Source organism: Hylobates moloch, unplaced genomic scaffold (genome assembly GCF_009828535.3).
Source record: "Hylobates moloch isolate HMO894 unplaced genomic scaffold, HMol_V3 SCAFFOLD_17, whole genome shotgun sequence".
Lineage (NCBI taxonomy): Eukaryota > Metazoa > Chordata > Mammalia > Primates > Hylobatidae > Hylobates > Hylobates moloch.
The window spans coordinates 29149831-29163270 of record NW_026652292.1 but is presented as its reverse complement, the minus strand read 5'-3'; the positions used below and the strand labels follow the sequence as shown (position 1 = coordinate 29163270).

The 13440-nt window shown below is 42.5% G+C and overlaps 1 protein-coding gene across 4 annotated transcripts in view; it reads left to right on the top strand.

The window, feature by feature from the left end:
- The window catches only part of MTMR12 (myotubularin related protein 12), an 88814-nt gene that overhangs the window by 57277 nt on the left and 18097 nt on the right, over positions 1–13440 (top strand). For all 4 annotated transcript variants that reach the window (XM_032136002.2, XM_032136001.2, XM_032135999.2 and 1 more), the window contains exons 8-10: positions 2742–2817; positions 9312–9418; positions 10060–10184. In XM_032136002.2, coding sequence (XP_031991893.1) covers positions 2742–2817; positions 9312–9418; positions 10060–10184 — 308 coding nt within the window. The remainder of the gene's footprint in view (positions 1–2741; positions 2818–9311; positions 9419–10059; positions 10185–13440) is intronic.

Genomic DNA, 13440 nt, shown 5'->3' with positions numbered 1-13440 from the left:
GTCTTAGTGACCATTAGTTTCCAAACCTGGTTTTCTATCACAATCTTATTGGAACATTTTCTTCATTAATTACTTTTAAGATTTTTTGGTTTTGGATTTTTTTTTTTGAGACAGAGTCTCACTGTGTCACCCAGGCTGGAGTGCAGTGGCACGATCTCTGCTCACTGCAACCTCTGCCCCCTGGGCTCAAGCGATTCTTCCAACCTCAGTCTCCTGAGTAGCTGGGACCATAGGTGCCTGCCACTATGCTCGGCTCAATTTTTTATATTTTATATGACTGCAAAAAACTTATATCTATATTTTATTTATATTTGTATTTTTATATTTTTAGTAGCGAGGGGGATTTTGCCATGTTGCCCAGGCTGGTCTTGAACTCCTGAACTCAGGTGGGATTACAATATGAGCTACCATGCCCAGTCCAATTTTTTTTTTTTTTTTTTGAGACAGAGTTTTGCTCTGTTGCCCAGGCTAGAGTGGAGTGGCGCAATCTTGGCTCACTGCAAGCTCCACCTCCCAGGTTCAGCGATTCTTCTGCCTCAGCCTCTTGAGTAGCTGGGATTACAGGCGCCCGCCACCATGCCCAGCTAATTTTTGTATTTTTAGTAGAGACGAGGTTTCACCATCTTGGCCAGGCTGGTCTCAACCTCCTCACCTCATGATCCACCCACCTCAGCCTCCCAAAGTGCTGGGATTATAGGCGTGAGCCACCATGCCTGGCCGATGATTTTTTAAATGCAAAATTTCAAGCAGTATAAAAGGAAAGAAGATATGATGAATTCCCATTTACCCTAAAGTACCCAGACTCAACAGTTATCAACTGATGGCCAATTTTGTTTTATCTGTACCCCCACCTGCTTCACCCTCTTTTGGATTATCTTGTGTTAATTTTAATTTTTTAAAGACAGTCACCCAGGCTTAAGTGCAGTAGCACAGTGATGGCTCATTGCAGCCTTGAATTCCTGGAGGCTCAAGTGATCTTCCCAAGTAGCTGGGACTACAGATGTGTGCCACCTTGTCCAGCTAATTTGTTTTTATTTTTTTGTGGAGATGGGGTCTCACTATGTTGCCAAGGCTAGTCCAAGCTCCTGGCCTCAAGCAGCCCTCCCACCTTGGCCCCCCAAATTGTTGGGATTATAGGTGTGAGCCACCATGCCTCGGCCTCCCAAAGTGCTGGATTACAGGTGTGAGCCACCGCGTCCAGCCATGTCTTACAAATTTTTAAACCCTTTCTCTGTCATCTTTTTAATCTTTTTTAAAAATTAATCAAGATTAAATGAGATTGGTAGGTTTGTTAAATTGCTTCCTCTATAGATTTTCAAGCCATCATATTTTTCTTGCAATATGTTGAAGAAACTTGACTGATAGTTTTCCACAGCCTGGGTTTTGATGATCACATTCCCATGGTGATATTTATTTGTTCCTCTATCTCCTATGAACTGATCTACATCACACATGCAGCATGCATACAAACGCCATCGATTATTTTCCATTGTAACTTAACACCATAAGCACCTTATTTCTTGTGAGGCTTTATTTCAAGCTCTTTGATGGAAAGATGCTTACAGATTTTTATAGATTCACAGTGATAGAAACTTAGGCAGTTTTGGCCGGGCGTGGTGGCTTACACTTGTAATCCCAGCACTTTGGGAGGCCAAGGCAGGCGGATCACGAGGTCAGGAGATCGAGACCACGGTGAAACCCCGTCTCTACTAAAAATACAAAAATTTAGCTGGGCGTGGTGGCGGGCGCCTGTAGTCCCAGCTACTCGGAGAGGCTGAGTCAGGAGAATGGCGTGAACCCAGGAGGCGGAGCTTGCAGTGAGCCGAGATCGCGCCACTGCACTCCAGCCTGGGGGACAGAGCGAGACTCCGTCTCAAAAAAAAAGAAAGAAACTTAGGCAATTTTCTTATTAACAGAAACCTACATCTGCTGCCTGAGAGATGATGTCTCCATGTAATTTTGATCTTTCTACCATGTCCTACTACTTAACAAGTTTGTTCTTTTTAGAGACTGAATTTTCTCCTATAGAAGTTGAAGTCCCACTGCTTGGGTTCAGGTCCCAGCTGCACCGTGTGCTAACTAGTTGGGTAACCAGGGAAGAGTCTTAGCAGAACTGTGTCTCAGTTTCTTTATCTGTAAGATGGAAATAATATTAACATATCTCGTAGAATTGTTGGGAGGATTAAATGGATAAGCAATGTTCAGTACTTATTGGTAAGTATATTAAATAAGAGGTGTTAAGTAATTAGAACAGTGGTTGGTACACAGTAGCACTTAAATGTTCTTGTCAGAGCACTTGATGAAATGTCTGGGCAGCAAACCTCATAATTACTGTTTTTCCTATTAGTTTAACTGAAAACAACACAGATGCTTATATGGCTACTATATGAGAACAATACTCCCAATTTCAGAATTCGATGCTTTTAGGTATCATATTTTCCTATCCCCTCATTTTGAAAGAGGAAACAGACCCAGAGAAGTAGAATAACTTACCTGTACAACCTGGGGTTGTACAGAATCATAGGCAGAGCCACCATCTGAACTTAGATTCCCCACTGATTGGTCCAGAGTACTTCATGCCACACCGAGAGCAGTAGTTCCTCTGAGCTGGTTCTGAACAGGGAAATATGGTCCCGTCTGCTTAACACTTTGCTTGTATTCATCGTATCCATTGAAGTTGAGCTTTTGTATTTTGTGAATTCAGTGTTGTACTAAAACTTGATGACATTTCTTTCTTCTAGATTGCCAGCATACTTTGTTGTCCCCACCCCTCTTCCTGAAGAGAATGTGCAGCGCTTTCAGGGTCACGGCATACCAGTAAGTGCCTCTGGGAACCCTAAGAGGCGTGGGTCATGCATTGGTCTATCCTGGCAAAATGATCCTACTGAAAGCCTTGGCTTTTGTTCTAGAGTTTGTTTTCAGTCCAAGAACAATCCAAAAATATCTTAGGGACTCCCTAGAGGAGTCTCTGAAACGTGATTGGGACAGAGTTCTGAAGTTTTCACAAATGCACTTGAGTTTTTAGAAGAGACATTAACAGAGCTTTAAGAGGATCATAGATCTGTCTGGTGTTGAAAGCAAGCCCGGTTTAACACCTAAGTCATTTTGAACCTGAGCCAAAGCACACCAAGGGTAGTAGGATTTAAGCTTCTTTTTTGGCCCACACTGTTAATCTTCGTATGGGGATAGTGCTGTTTTCTCCCAGAGACAACATGGAGTGCTTCTTAGTTTTCACAGAATAGAATGGGATTGGAGCCATATTTAATGTGTCACTGATCAAAGAAAGCAAGACTCTGGCAGTTACTCCAGTTTCTAATTGGTGGTTGGGAATTGCCAGGCCTGCAGGGTATTTAGTAAGGAATGAGAATTATAAATAAGTGCTGTGCTGTGTGCACAGCTGGTTCACCAAAAGGGTTACTCCCATATGGGTGGAAGTATGGTTAAGCAGGGTCACATGCCGAGAAGCCCGTGGAGGCCAAGCAGGTAATGAGTATGACCTTGCAGTGAACCAGAGGCCCTCTGCCTGGTCTAGGGGGACATCTCTTCAGTGCTAGGCAGTATATGCCACATGGGAATATGAGCCAAGTGTTGCCAGATGTCCTGATTTTTCAGGAGAAGCCATAGATACAGATTTTTGTTTTGTTTTTATTTTTGTTTTTTTTAGATGGAGTTTCGCTCTTGTTGCCCAGGCTGGAGTGCAATGGCCCAATCTCTGCTCACTGCAGCCTCTGCCTCCCAAGTTCAAGCAATTCTCCTGCCTCAGCCTCCCGAGTAACTGGGATTACAGGCACCCACCACCAGGCCCAGCTAATTTTTTGTGTTTTTAGTAGAGACGGGGTTTCGCCGTGTTGACCAGGCTGGTCTCAAACTCCAGGCCTCAGGTGATCTGCCCGCCTCGGCCTCCCAAAGTGCTGAGATTACAGGCATGAGCCACCACGCCTGGCCTAGATACAGATTTTTATGTGAGTTTTCCTGATTTCTAAATATATGCCACTGATTCAGATGTTTAAAAGCATGTTTTGGGGACAGAGTTGGTCACAATGAATAAAATTCAGAATTTTTAGTTCTTTATTAAGGACATTCTGAAGGGAAACTTTTTATTTTCTGCTGGTGTGGCAGTGAAGAATACAGTGAGCATCAGTACAGTTGGGTGGCCCTGCCTTGATTGGTACTGTCACCAGCAATTTTACCACCACTGCTTTTGTACCAAAAGTCACCACGGTACATATGACAAATTATATCTTAGTATTATTATGAAAATAGCTGTGGCCTCTCAGACCACCTGGAAGGATCTTGAGACCTCCCAGGGTAGTGTATACTAGACTTCGAAAATGGATGCTTTAGAGTAATGAAAATGAGAGAGTCTATCTTTCAGTCTTTCATAGAGGGATCTCGAAAAGAGGATATGCTCTGTGGGAAGAAACAGAGATGAACTGTTCACATATGTAGGAATAGGCTGCTTCTCCATCCCTGCAGTATATGAAATGTAGATACTCTGCATTCTAGCCAGGCCTTGGGCCTGAGAAGTAGCAAATGTTCTGATGAGATTTGAGTGAGGAGCCTGAGGCATTACTTTGATAGAAACTGTGGGAAGTGCAGGGCGCAGTGGCTCACGCCTATAATCCCAGCACGTTGGGAGGCTGAGGCAGGCAGATCGCTTGAACCCGGGAGTTTGAGACCAGCCTGGGCGACAAAGCGAGACTCCATCTCTACAAAAAATTTTTTAAAATTAGCCTGGTAAGGTGGCACATGCCCATAGTCCCAGATACTCTGGAGTCTGAGGTGGGAGGATCCCTTGAGCCAGGAGTTCGAAGCTGCAGTGAACTGTGATCGTGCCACTGCACTGCTACTGGCACCTCAGAAAATGCTACTGGCAGACTCTGTCTCAGAAAGAAAAGAAAACTGTGAGAAGGTGTTCTCACTTCATTAGTTCTTCCTATATTTATACGTCCTAAAAGTTACAGTGGAGTTTGTGTGAATGGACAGCAAAAAAGTATTACACAAGATAGAATTTATACATCTACCCGGGAAACATAGAGCCCTCAATCTTTCTCTCTCTCTTTCTCCCTCTCTTTTCTTTTAACATAAAATTTTCATTTGACTGGAACATTAAGATCACCAGAAATGGTCTTAAGCAAATTAAAAGGTAATTTATTTTATATTTGAAATTGGTGAAATTATGTACCTTAACCTAGAGTACCCAATCCTTTTAAGTGTACACAGTACCACTATAGCCTCTTGTTTTTAGTTTTCTTTAAGACAGGCTTTCTCAACGTAGGCACTATTGACATTTTAGACCAGATAATTCTTTGTTGTAGGGGGCCGCTATTGTAGAATATATAGCATCAGCACTGCCAGTAGCATTTTCTGAGGTGCCAGTAGCACCCCATCCCGTGAGTTGTGACAGCCAACAAATATGTCCAGACATTGCCAAATGTCCCCTTGTGGGTGGGGTGGGGGGCACAAAATGCAGGTTGAAAACTCCTGCTTTAGGTGATCTGGACTGTTTTCTGTTTAGCATATGTCTCCTCTGACTCTTAAGAGACTTACAGAAAATGTGACAACTAGGTGATGTGAGTGTCCATAAGCCCCTCTCTGGCTTCATCTTTACCTTGTTCTTCTTTTCTCTCATTCCTATTGAACCTACTCATATTTACACTTATTCTCTGTGCTTATTTTTGTTGTTAAGAGATAAGAACATCAAACTATTTTCTCTTAAACCAGATATTTAACAGATTCGCAAAAACATAAAGCCGTTTATCTTCCTATATGTTTTTGGGTGGAAAATGTTATTTACAGTAACAGGTAATTGGTAATCACTGTTTTAAAATGAATTAGTATTTAAAAGTTTCTCAGTTTTAATTTCTAATGTGGTAAATATCAATAGCTATAGCTTATGGGAACCACTGATCTGCAAGATTGCACGTACATACATTTTCTCTAGGACCTGGCATATAAGCACTCAAATCAATAGTAACAGGTAATTTGCAGTAGGTGCATAGGAAGCTGAGATTGAAGAGATAGTTTGGGGCTCGATTATGAACAATCGATCTTTCATTTCATTCACAGAATCTTTAAAAATTGTGGTAAAATACACATAACATAAAACTTCCCATAGTGATGTTTAGTTTATTCTCAGTGTTGTGCAACCATTACCACAGCCTGTTCCAGAACATTTCCACGTCTCCATGCTGTCTACCCTGGCTTTTCACCCAGTCTGTTCTTCCCTGCCTTCACTTCTTTTCAAGGAAGACCTGTATAATTGGTCAGTTTATTCACGTCCTTGCCGCTATTCTAAAGGCTTTGGCCGCTGTTCTTCAACCCTGAGTATCTTTTTTTTCCTCTGGGGCAAATGAACATTGTTATAGATTATTCAAACCAAACAGCAAACTGTGCTTAACGGACCGTGAAAACCACTGGTGATGCTTTGTCCCGCCCAGCATTATGCTATTTAACTCCTCTTGGTTCCTATATCATTGTTCTCTGCGTGAACAGGTTTTCATCCCTTTAAGTTTTTTGTATCATTCTTAACTCCCAGTGACGACCCTTTCCTAGTCCAGTGGTATCCAGGACAGCGACAAGAACTCCCTCAGCTTCCTTCTACTCAGCCTCATGTTGTTTCTCTCTGGGCTCCTGTTTCCTTCATACAGAATCTGGATCTCTGGGCTCTTGATTGCCTTGTTTGGAGCCCAGTTCCATGGGCCTTCCCTCTTCCGTGGTTGCCTTTCCCAAGTCTGTTCTGCTATGTCTGTTCTTGAAGACATCCTTCTGTCTCCCTTAACCTGAGGCACTTCCTTAGTAGTCAAGCGGCTGTCTTGTTCTGCCTGTACTGCCAAGGATATTTAAAGAGTCTGTACTTGTTTTCTCTACCATTTCTTATTGCAACATGACTTCTACTCCCCACACACTGTGGACATTTCCCTCCCAGAAGTCCTTATGTCATGTGCAGCCCCAGTTCCCTACATGACTGCAGTGTTTGACTCTGATGACATTGTCTTTTAAGTTCCTGTCCTGGCCTTGGAAATGCTGTACTCCCTTGGCCTGCTGACCTCCTTCATGGTCCTTTCCTGCTTACGCTGCCTTCTGCCTCAGATTGTAGATGTTCTATTAAAGCTGTGTTTTTGACTCTATTAAGAGAGGGACCTTAAAATGTACCGAATAATGAGTAATCCTTTTTTTAAAAAAACAAATAAGATTAACAGACTGTGATTCTTGCCTATGAAGTCACTCATACTAAGAATTCTGGCCCTCACAGTTCCCAGAGAGAAATTGCAGCAATAGAAGACTTTTTGCTAAATTTCTGTGAGAAGCCTCCTTGACCAGGAACTTTGCTTTTTTCTATTTACTGTTTCGCGCAGAGAATAGTAAGAGAGTTGGCCCTTCACGCCTCAGATGAGATGAGACGGTTATGATTAGAAGTTATTACATGTGCCCCAGATGGAAAATGAGTTATAGTTGGATACACCAAGGGACTATGCTTTCTGCCCCTTCTGCTCCAGAAGAGGAGATAAAAAGGGTTAAGAACACTTAGTTTCTTAGAACTCACCACCCAGTCATGGCTAAGAGTATCTCCCCCTTTATCCAAGTGAGCTGTGCCAACTAAGGGGGGCACAATTGCCTGGGCACCAAAATTTCACCACCTTAGGCAGAGAGCTGAACACTGTATGGTGGTTTCTGCACATCGCTTAGCATGGCATTGAGAAAGGGAATGCAAGAACAGCAAAGGGCCCTTTGGTTATCTTATGTTCTAACACTTCCGCCTCATCATGAATCTTAAAGTGTGGCTTGGCCCCAAGAGAGGAGTTGTTGCTGTTTTCAGCAGTTCCTAAAGCAGTTCTGTGTCTCTCTGTCCTTGCTCTCTGGCTGGGCTCATCATCTCCCCCACTGCAACAGGCCATCAGCTCCCATTTCTAGAGTGTCGGGCCTGTTTTCCTCTCATTTTAGGGGCCTCCTGAATATCTCCACATGGAGGTCCTGTTGATACTAGACACCCAATATGTGCTGATTCCATCACCTTCCCCAGAAATCCCGAACCAGTTCCCCTTTGTGATTTTCAAAGTGTAGTGCACAATATCACCTGGATTGTCATGCCGATCTCTAACTCTCAGTCTACGCCACTGCTAGCATATCCAACGCATGGTTTATACCTGGCAGATGAATGGCAAAAAGGTGCTCCCTCTGGGCAGCCGAATTATAAAAGGTCTTTCCTCCAGGTTTATCTTTGAGCCCAGGCCCAATGGCTTGGTCAGCAAAGCAAGGGCTGGACCTTGGCCATCTCAAGCACTTAGCCAGGCCTTTATGCGGGACTTAAAGTCCACAACTGTACTCACCTGTCCAACCAGTCTGTCTTTCTTCTCCATTCTAGGTTCCACTGGCAGATTACTTTGCCCCAACCAAGATCAGTTCTAATCTCCTTTTGTTCCTGAAAAACAAACAAAACCCCCCACTGTAACCTGAAAAAGCCTGAACACCTTAACCTGTTGCCAAAGTAGAAGAAAGCCTAAACAGCCTCGCCTGCCACTCTTGGTCACTCGTGTGACTTCTTTCTCCTTGCCTTGTTTTTGTTGTTCCTTGAAATTTCTTTTTCAGTTATATAACACATTCTACCTTATTTTATATTCCTAAGCTTATTTCCCTTTTAAAACTAAGCTCTGAAGGTAGACACAGTGTCTTACTATCTTTGTGCCCTCTCACAACCTAATGTGGTGCCTTGCATTTCACAAGTCTTGAATTCAGTTATGTCAAATAGCCAACATTCCATTCTTCCTAGTGTGGATTTTCTCTAATGAGAGTTGCCCCCTTTTTGCCATCCATATACAACACAGCCTTTAGAGTCACACTGCAGCTACTTTTGTACAACTTGGGAAAGTCCTTCCATCTCTCCAAGCCTCAGTTTCTTGCTATTAAGGGGGATAAATAATCATACCCGTCACAGAGAGTTACCGTAACAATTAAATGAGTTAATTCATGTAAAATACCTGACATGTAATAAGCTGCACTTGAATGATAGCTACTATCCTAATAATAATAATGTTGTTGTTGTCATCATCTGGGTTACCAGCTGATGATAAGTCAAAAGGTGTATGTTATACCATAAGTCTGTGTCTGACTACCTAGACCTGTTTATTTTTAAAAACTAAATCATTCTTTTTCATTGTGACTAAATACTCCCAGGCTTAATAAAGTTAGGTATGTCCAGCCATTTCACACTGAAGTTACAGATTTCCATGTATGCATTTAAATGCTAAGCTTATGTGTCCCCTGTTGGGTTGTGTTTATTATATCTGATAAAGCTTTATTTGTTTCTACAGATATGGTGTTGGTCCTGCCACAATGGAAGTGCCCTTTTGAAAATGTCAGCACTGCCCAAAGAACAGGATGATGGCATTTTACAAATCCAAAAGAGCTTCTTAGATGGGTCAGTACTAGTTCTACATTTTGTTCTTGTTCAGTTCTTGTTTTCCAAGAAGCAGGGAACAGCTCTTAGTAGTATGTCTATTTCTGTTTACCTACTGGTAGCTTAGTGCTAGGGGAATACAACTTACGGTGATCATTTTGAGTTAATTTGAAAGGAGGCAGTATAACATAATAATTAAGAATGTCACCTGCATTGTTTTTAGAGGTGCGTGCTAAAGTCTTCAGCGGGGAGGTGACATGATGTCTGTAATGTTAACAGTTGTCAAATTTAGGTCATGGTACATGTCACGATACTATTCTACTTTCTACATGTTTCAAATTAAAAAAACAAAGCAAAAAAAACCCAAAGTAGATGAATTTAAAACAAAAAAGAAGGAATAGACTCAGTTACATTGCCTTGGTCCAAATCATGGCTCTATCAGTTTATAAATTGGATAATCTTGGGCCAGGCAGTTTTACTCTATGCACCTCCATTTCCACACCCATTGACTGAGAACAGGAGTCCTGCAGCAATTGCCTGGTAGGTGAATATTAAATGGGAGAATGCCTACTGAGCCCTTAACACAGATTGTGGCACGTAGCAAATCCTTAAGCAAAATTTGTGTTTGCTCTTCTAATCTCATATTCCTTTTTGATACCTAGAATTTACAAGACCATCCACAGGCCACCCTATGAAATTGTTAAAACAGAAGACCTGTCAAGCAACTTCCTATCCCTACAGGAAATCCAGACTGCATACTCTAAATTTAAACAGCTATTTCTGATAGGTGAGAAGAATACTGAGCAAAAACTTTTGTGTCATATGGGGAAAGACATGCCATGCAGATCAGGTGAAAGCTGGTGCCTTTTCCCTGGGTTCCTTATGTTAGTACGCAAAGCCCAGGACTGTGATGTCATGGAGCCAGGGTTCTGGCTGCCATTACCACACTTCCCTCTCCATCTCTCTCCAGGCTTCCCCCCATGCCTCCTTACTGTGGCAGTGATCACACAGCCACCCTCCTCTTCTCCCCTTCCTCATCATACCAGTTGCCCAGTGGTGAGCATTTTGGTTTCTTCCTTTAAAAGTTTTTGAACTATGTAGTATTTATATTTGTTGACTTGCAGTAATTTATAAAATGAATAATGTTCATTTTCCTCTGTAGACTTTTTCCCAAAGTGGAAATACTTTAATTTTTTCCCCTGATTGGGAATATACAGTTTCTAACCATATTAAAAGTTCTGCCAGAAATGTACAAAGTAGAAAATGAAATATGCCTGTCCCAGCTACCCCCAATTTTCCTGCCCAGGCTGCCTACTGGTGCCTCATATTTAATACTGCTCAGTCACTCATTGATTCTCTTCATTCTGGAATGAGTCTTTACGCTCTGAGATTTGTCATGCCTATAAGTAACTTTTGCTAACTTGGACATTGTTTGAGACAGGGTGTCACCTCTGTCATCCAGGCTGGAGTGCAGTGGCATGATCACAGCTCACTGCAACCTTAAAACTCCCAGGCTCAAGTGATCCTCCCACCTCTGCCTCCCAAGTAGCTGGGATTACAGGCACACGCCTGCTCACCTGGCTAATTTTTGTATTTTTTGTAGAGACAGAGTCCCATAATATTGCCCAGACTGATCTTGAACTCCAGGGCTCAAGCGATCCTCCCACTTTGGCACTGCAAAGTGCTGGGATTATAGGCATGAGCCACTGCCTGGACTAACTTGGACTTTTTAGCCTAGCAAATTCTTAACCGTTTTGGGATTCATTCAGTGACATTTATTGAGTTTCCATTGAACAAGGGGTTTTCAAAAAGTTCATGGAAAATGTATATTATGAAAAAACTATGCATGAATTCCAGAAGTTTTTTCCCCCAAAATAACTCATACTGACTTATTATAACATGCCTGAGCAGGATCTGGTTTGAGGAGCTAAGAAGGATAAGAAATTAGTTTGAAAACAGCCCCTATTAGAGCAACATGAATTCTGCTGAAATTGAAGCAAAAACAAATATTGAATTTATGGTGAAGCTTGGGTGGAAGAATGGTGAAATTATTGATGCTTTACAAAAAGTTTACGGGGACAATGCCCCAAAGAAATCAGCAGTTTACAAATGGACAACTCATTTTTAAGAATGAGCAGATGATGTTGAAGGTAAAGCCTGCGGTGGCAAACTGTCCACATCAATTTGCAAGGAAAAAATTAATCTTGTTTCTGCCCTAATTGAGGAGGACCGAAAGCAGAAGAAACAATAGTCAACTCCATAGACATCTCAGTTGGTTCAGCCTACACAATTCTGACTGAAAGGATAAAGTTGAGCAAAACTACTCTCTGGGCGCGGTGGCTCACGCCTGTAATCCAGCACTTTGGGAGGCTGAGACGGGTGGATCACTTGAGTTCAGGAATTTGAGACCAGCCCGGCCAACATGGCAAAGCCCGTCTCTGCTAAAAATACAAAAGTTAGCCGGGCATAGTGGTGGGTGCCTGTAATCCCAGCTACTTGGAGGGGCTGAGGCAGGAAAATGAACCTGGGAGGCAGAGGTTGCAGTGAGCCAAGATCATGCTACTGCCCTCCAGCTTGGGTGACAGAGCAAGACTCCATCTCAAAAAAAAAAACCTTCTACTCAATAGGCATCAAAACTATTGTGCCCAGATCAGCTTCAGATGAGAGCAGAGCTTTCAACAGAAATTTTAAACAAGTGGGATCAAAATCCTGAAGCATTTCTTTGAAGAATTGTAACAGGAGAAGAAACATGGCTTTACCAGTATGATCCTGAAGACAAACTACAATCAAAGCAATGGCTACCGAGAGATGGAAGTGGTCCAGCCAGGGCAAAAGCAGATAGATCAAGAGCAAAGGTCATGGCAACAGTTTTTTGTGATGCTGCAGCCATTTTGCTTGTTGACTTTCTGACCAAAGCACAAAAACATCTGCTTATTATGAGAGGTTTTGTTTTTTCTGAGACAAATTCTCACTCTGTTGCCCAGGCTGGAGTGCAATGGTGTGATCTTGGCTCACTGCGACCTCCACCTCCTGGGTTCAAGTGATTCTTGTGCCTCAGCCTCCTGAGTAGCTGGAATTATAGGTGTGCACCACCACACCTGGCTAATATTTGTATTTTTAGTAAAGGCAAGGTTTCACCATGTTGGCCAGACTGGTCTTGAACTCCTTACCTCAAGTGATCTACTCTCCTCGGCCTCCCAAAGTGCTGGGATTATAGGCATGAGCCACCATGCCCAGCCATAAGAGTGTTTTAAGAAAGTTGGCCAACGCTTTCGTAGAAAAGTGCCCGGGAAAACTTCATCAGAGGGTCCTTCTCTACTGCTCATTCCTCCTGTCAAACAAGGGCAATTTTGCAAGAGTTTTGATGGAAACTCATTAGGCATCTACCTTAAAAGTCCGATTTGGCTCCTTCTGATTTCATTTTCTAATCTTAAAAAATCCTTAAAGGGGGCTGGGTGTAGTAGCTCACGTGTATAATTGCAGCACTTTGGGAGGCCGAGGTGGGCGGATCACCAGAGGTCAGGAGTTCAAGACCAGCCTAGCCAACATGGTGAAACCCCATCTCTACTAAAAATACAAAAATTAGCCAGGCATGGTGGCGGGCACCTGTAATCCCAGCTACTCCGGAGGCTGAGACAGAAGAATCGCTTGAAACTGGGAGGCAGAGGTTGCAGTGAGCTGAGATTGTGCCATTGCACTCCAGCCTGGGTGACAAGAGCAAAACTCCATCTCAAAAAAAAAACACAAAAATCCTTGAAGGGAACCCATTTTTTTTCCAGTTAATAATGTAAAATAGACTGCAATGACATGGTTAAATTCCCAGGACCCTCAGTTCTTTAGGGGGTGATGAGAGTGTCTTAAACTTGATGGAGCTTATGTTGAGAAATAGTTTATATTTTTTATTTTCATCTTTTAATTCCATGTTTTCACATACGTTTTGAAGTCCCCTTGTATATACTAACTATGCTAGGCGTTGGTGATAAAGAGAAATATAACACCAAGAGCTTATATTCTTGCAGGGGAAACAGCAATGTATGACTCTA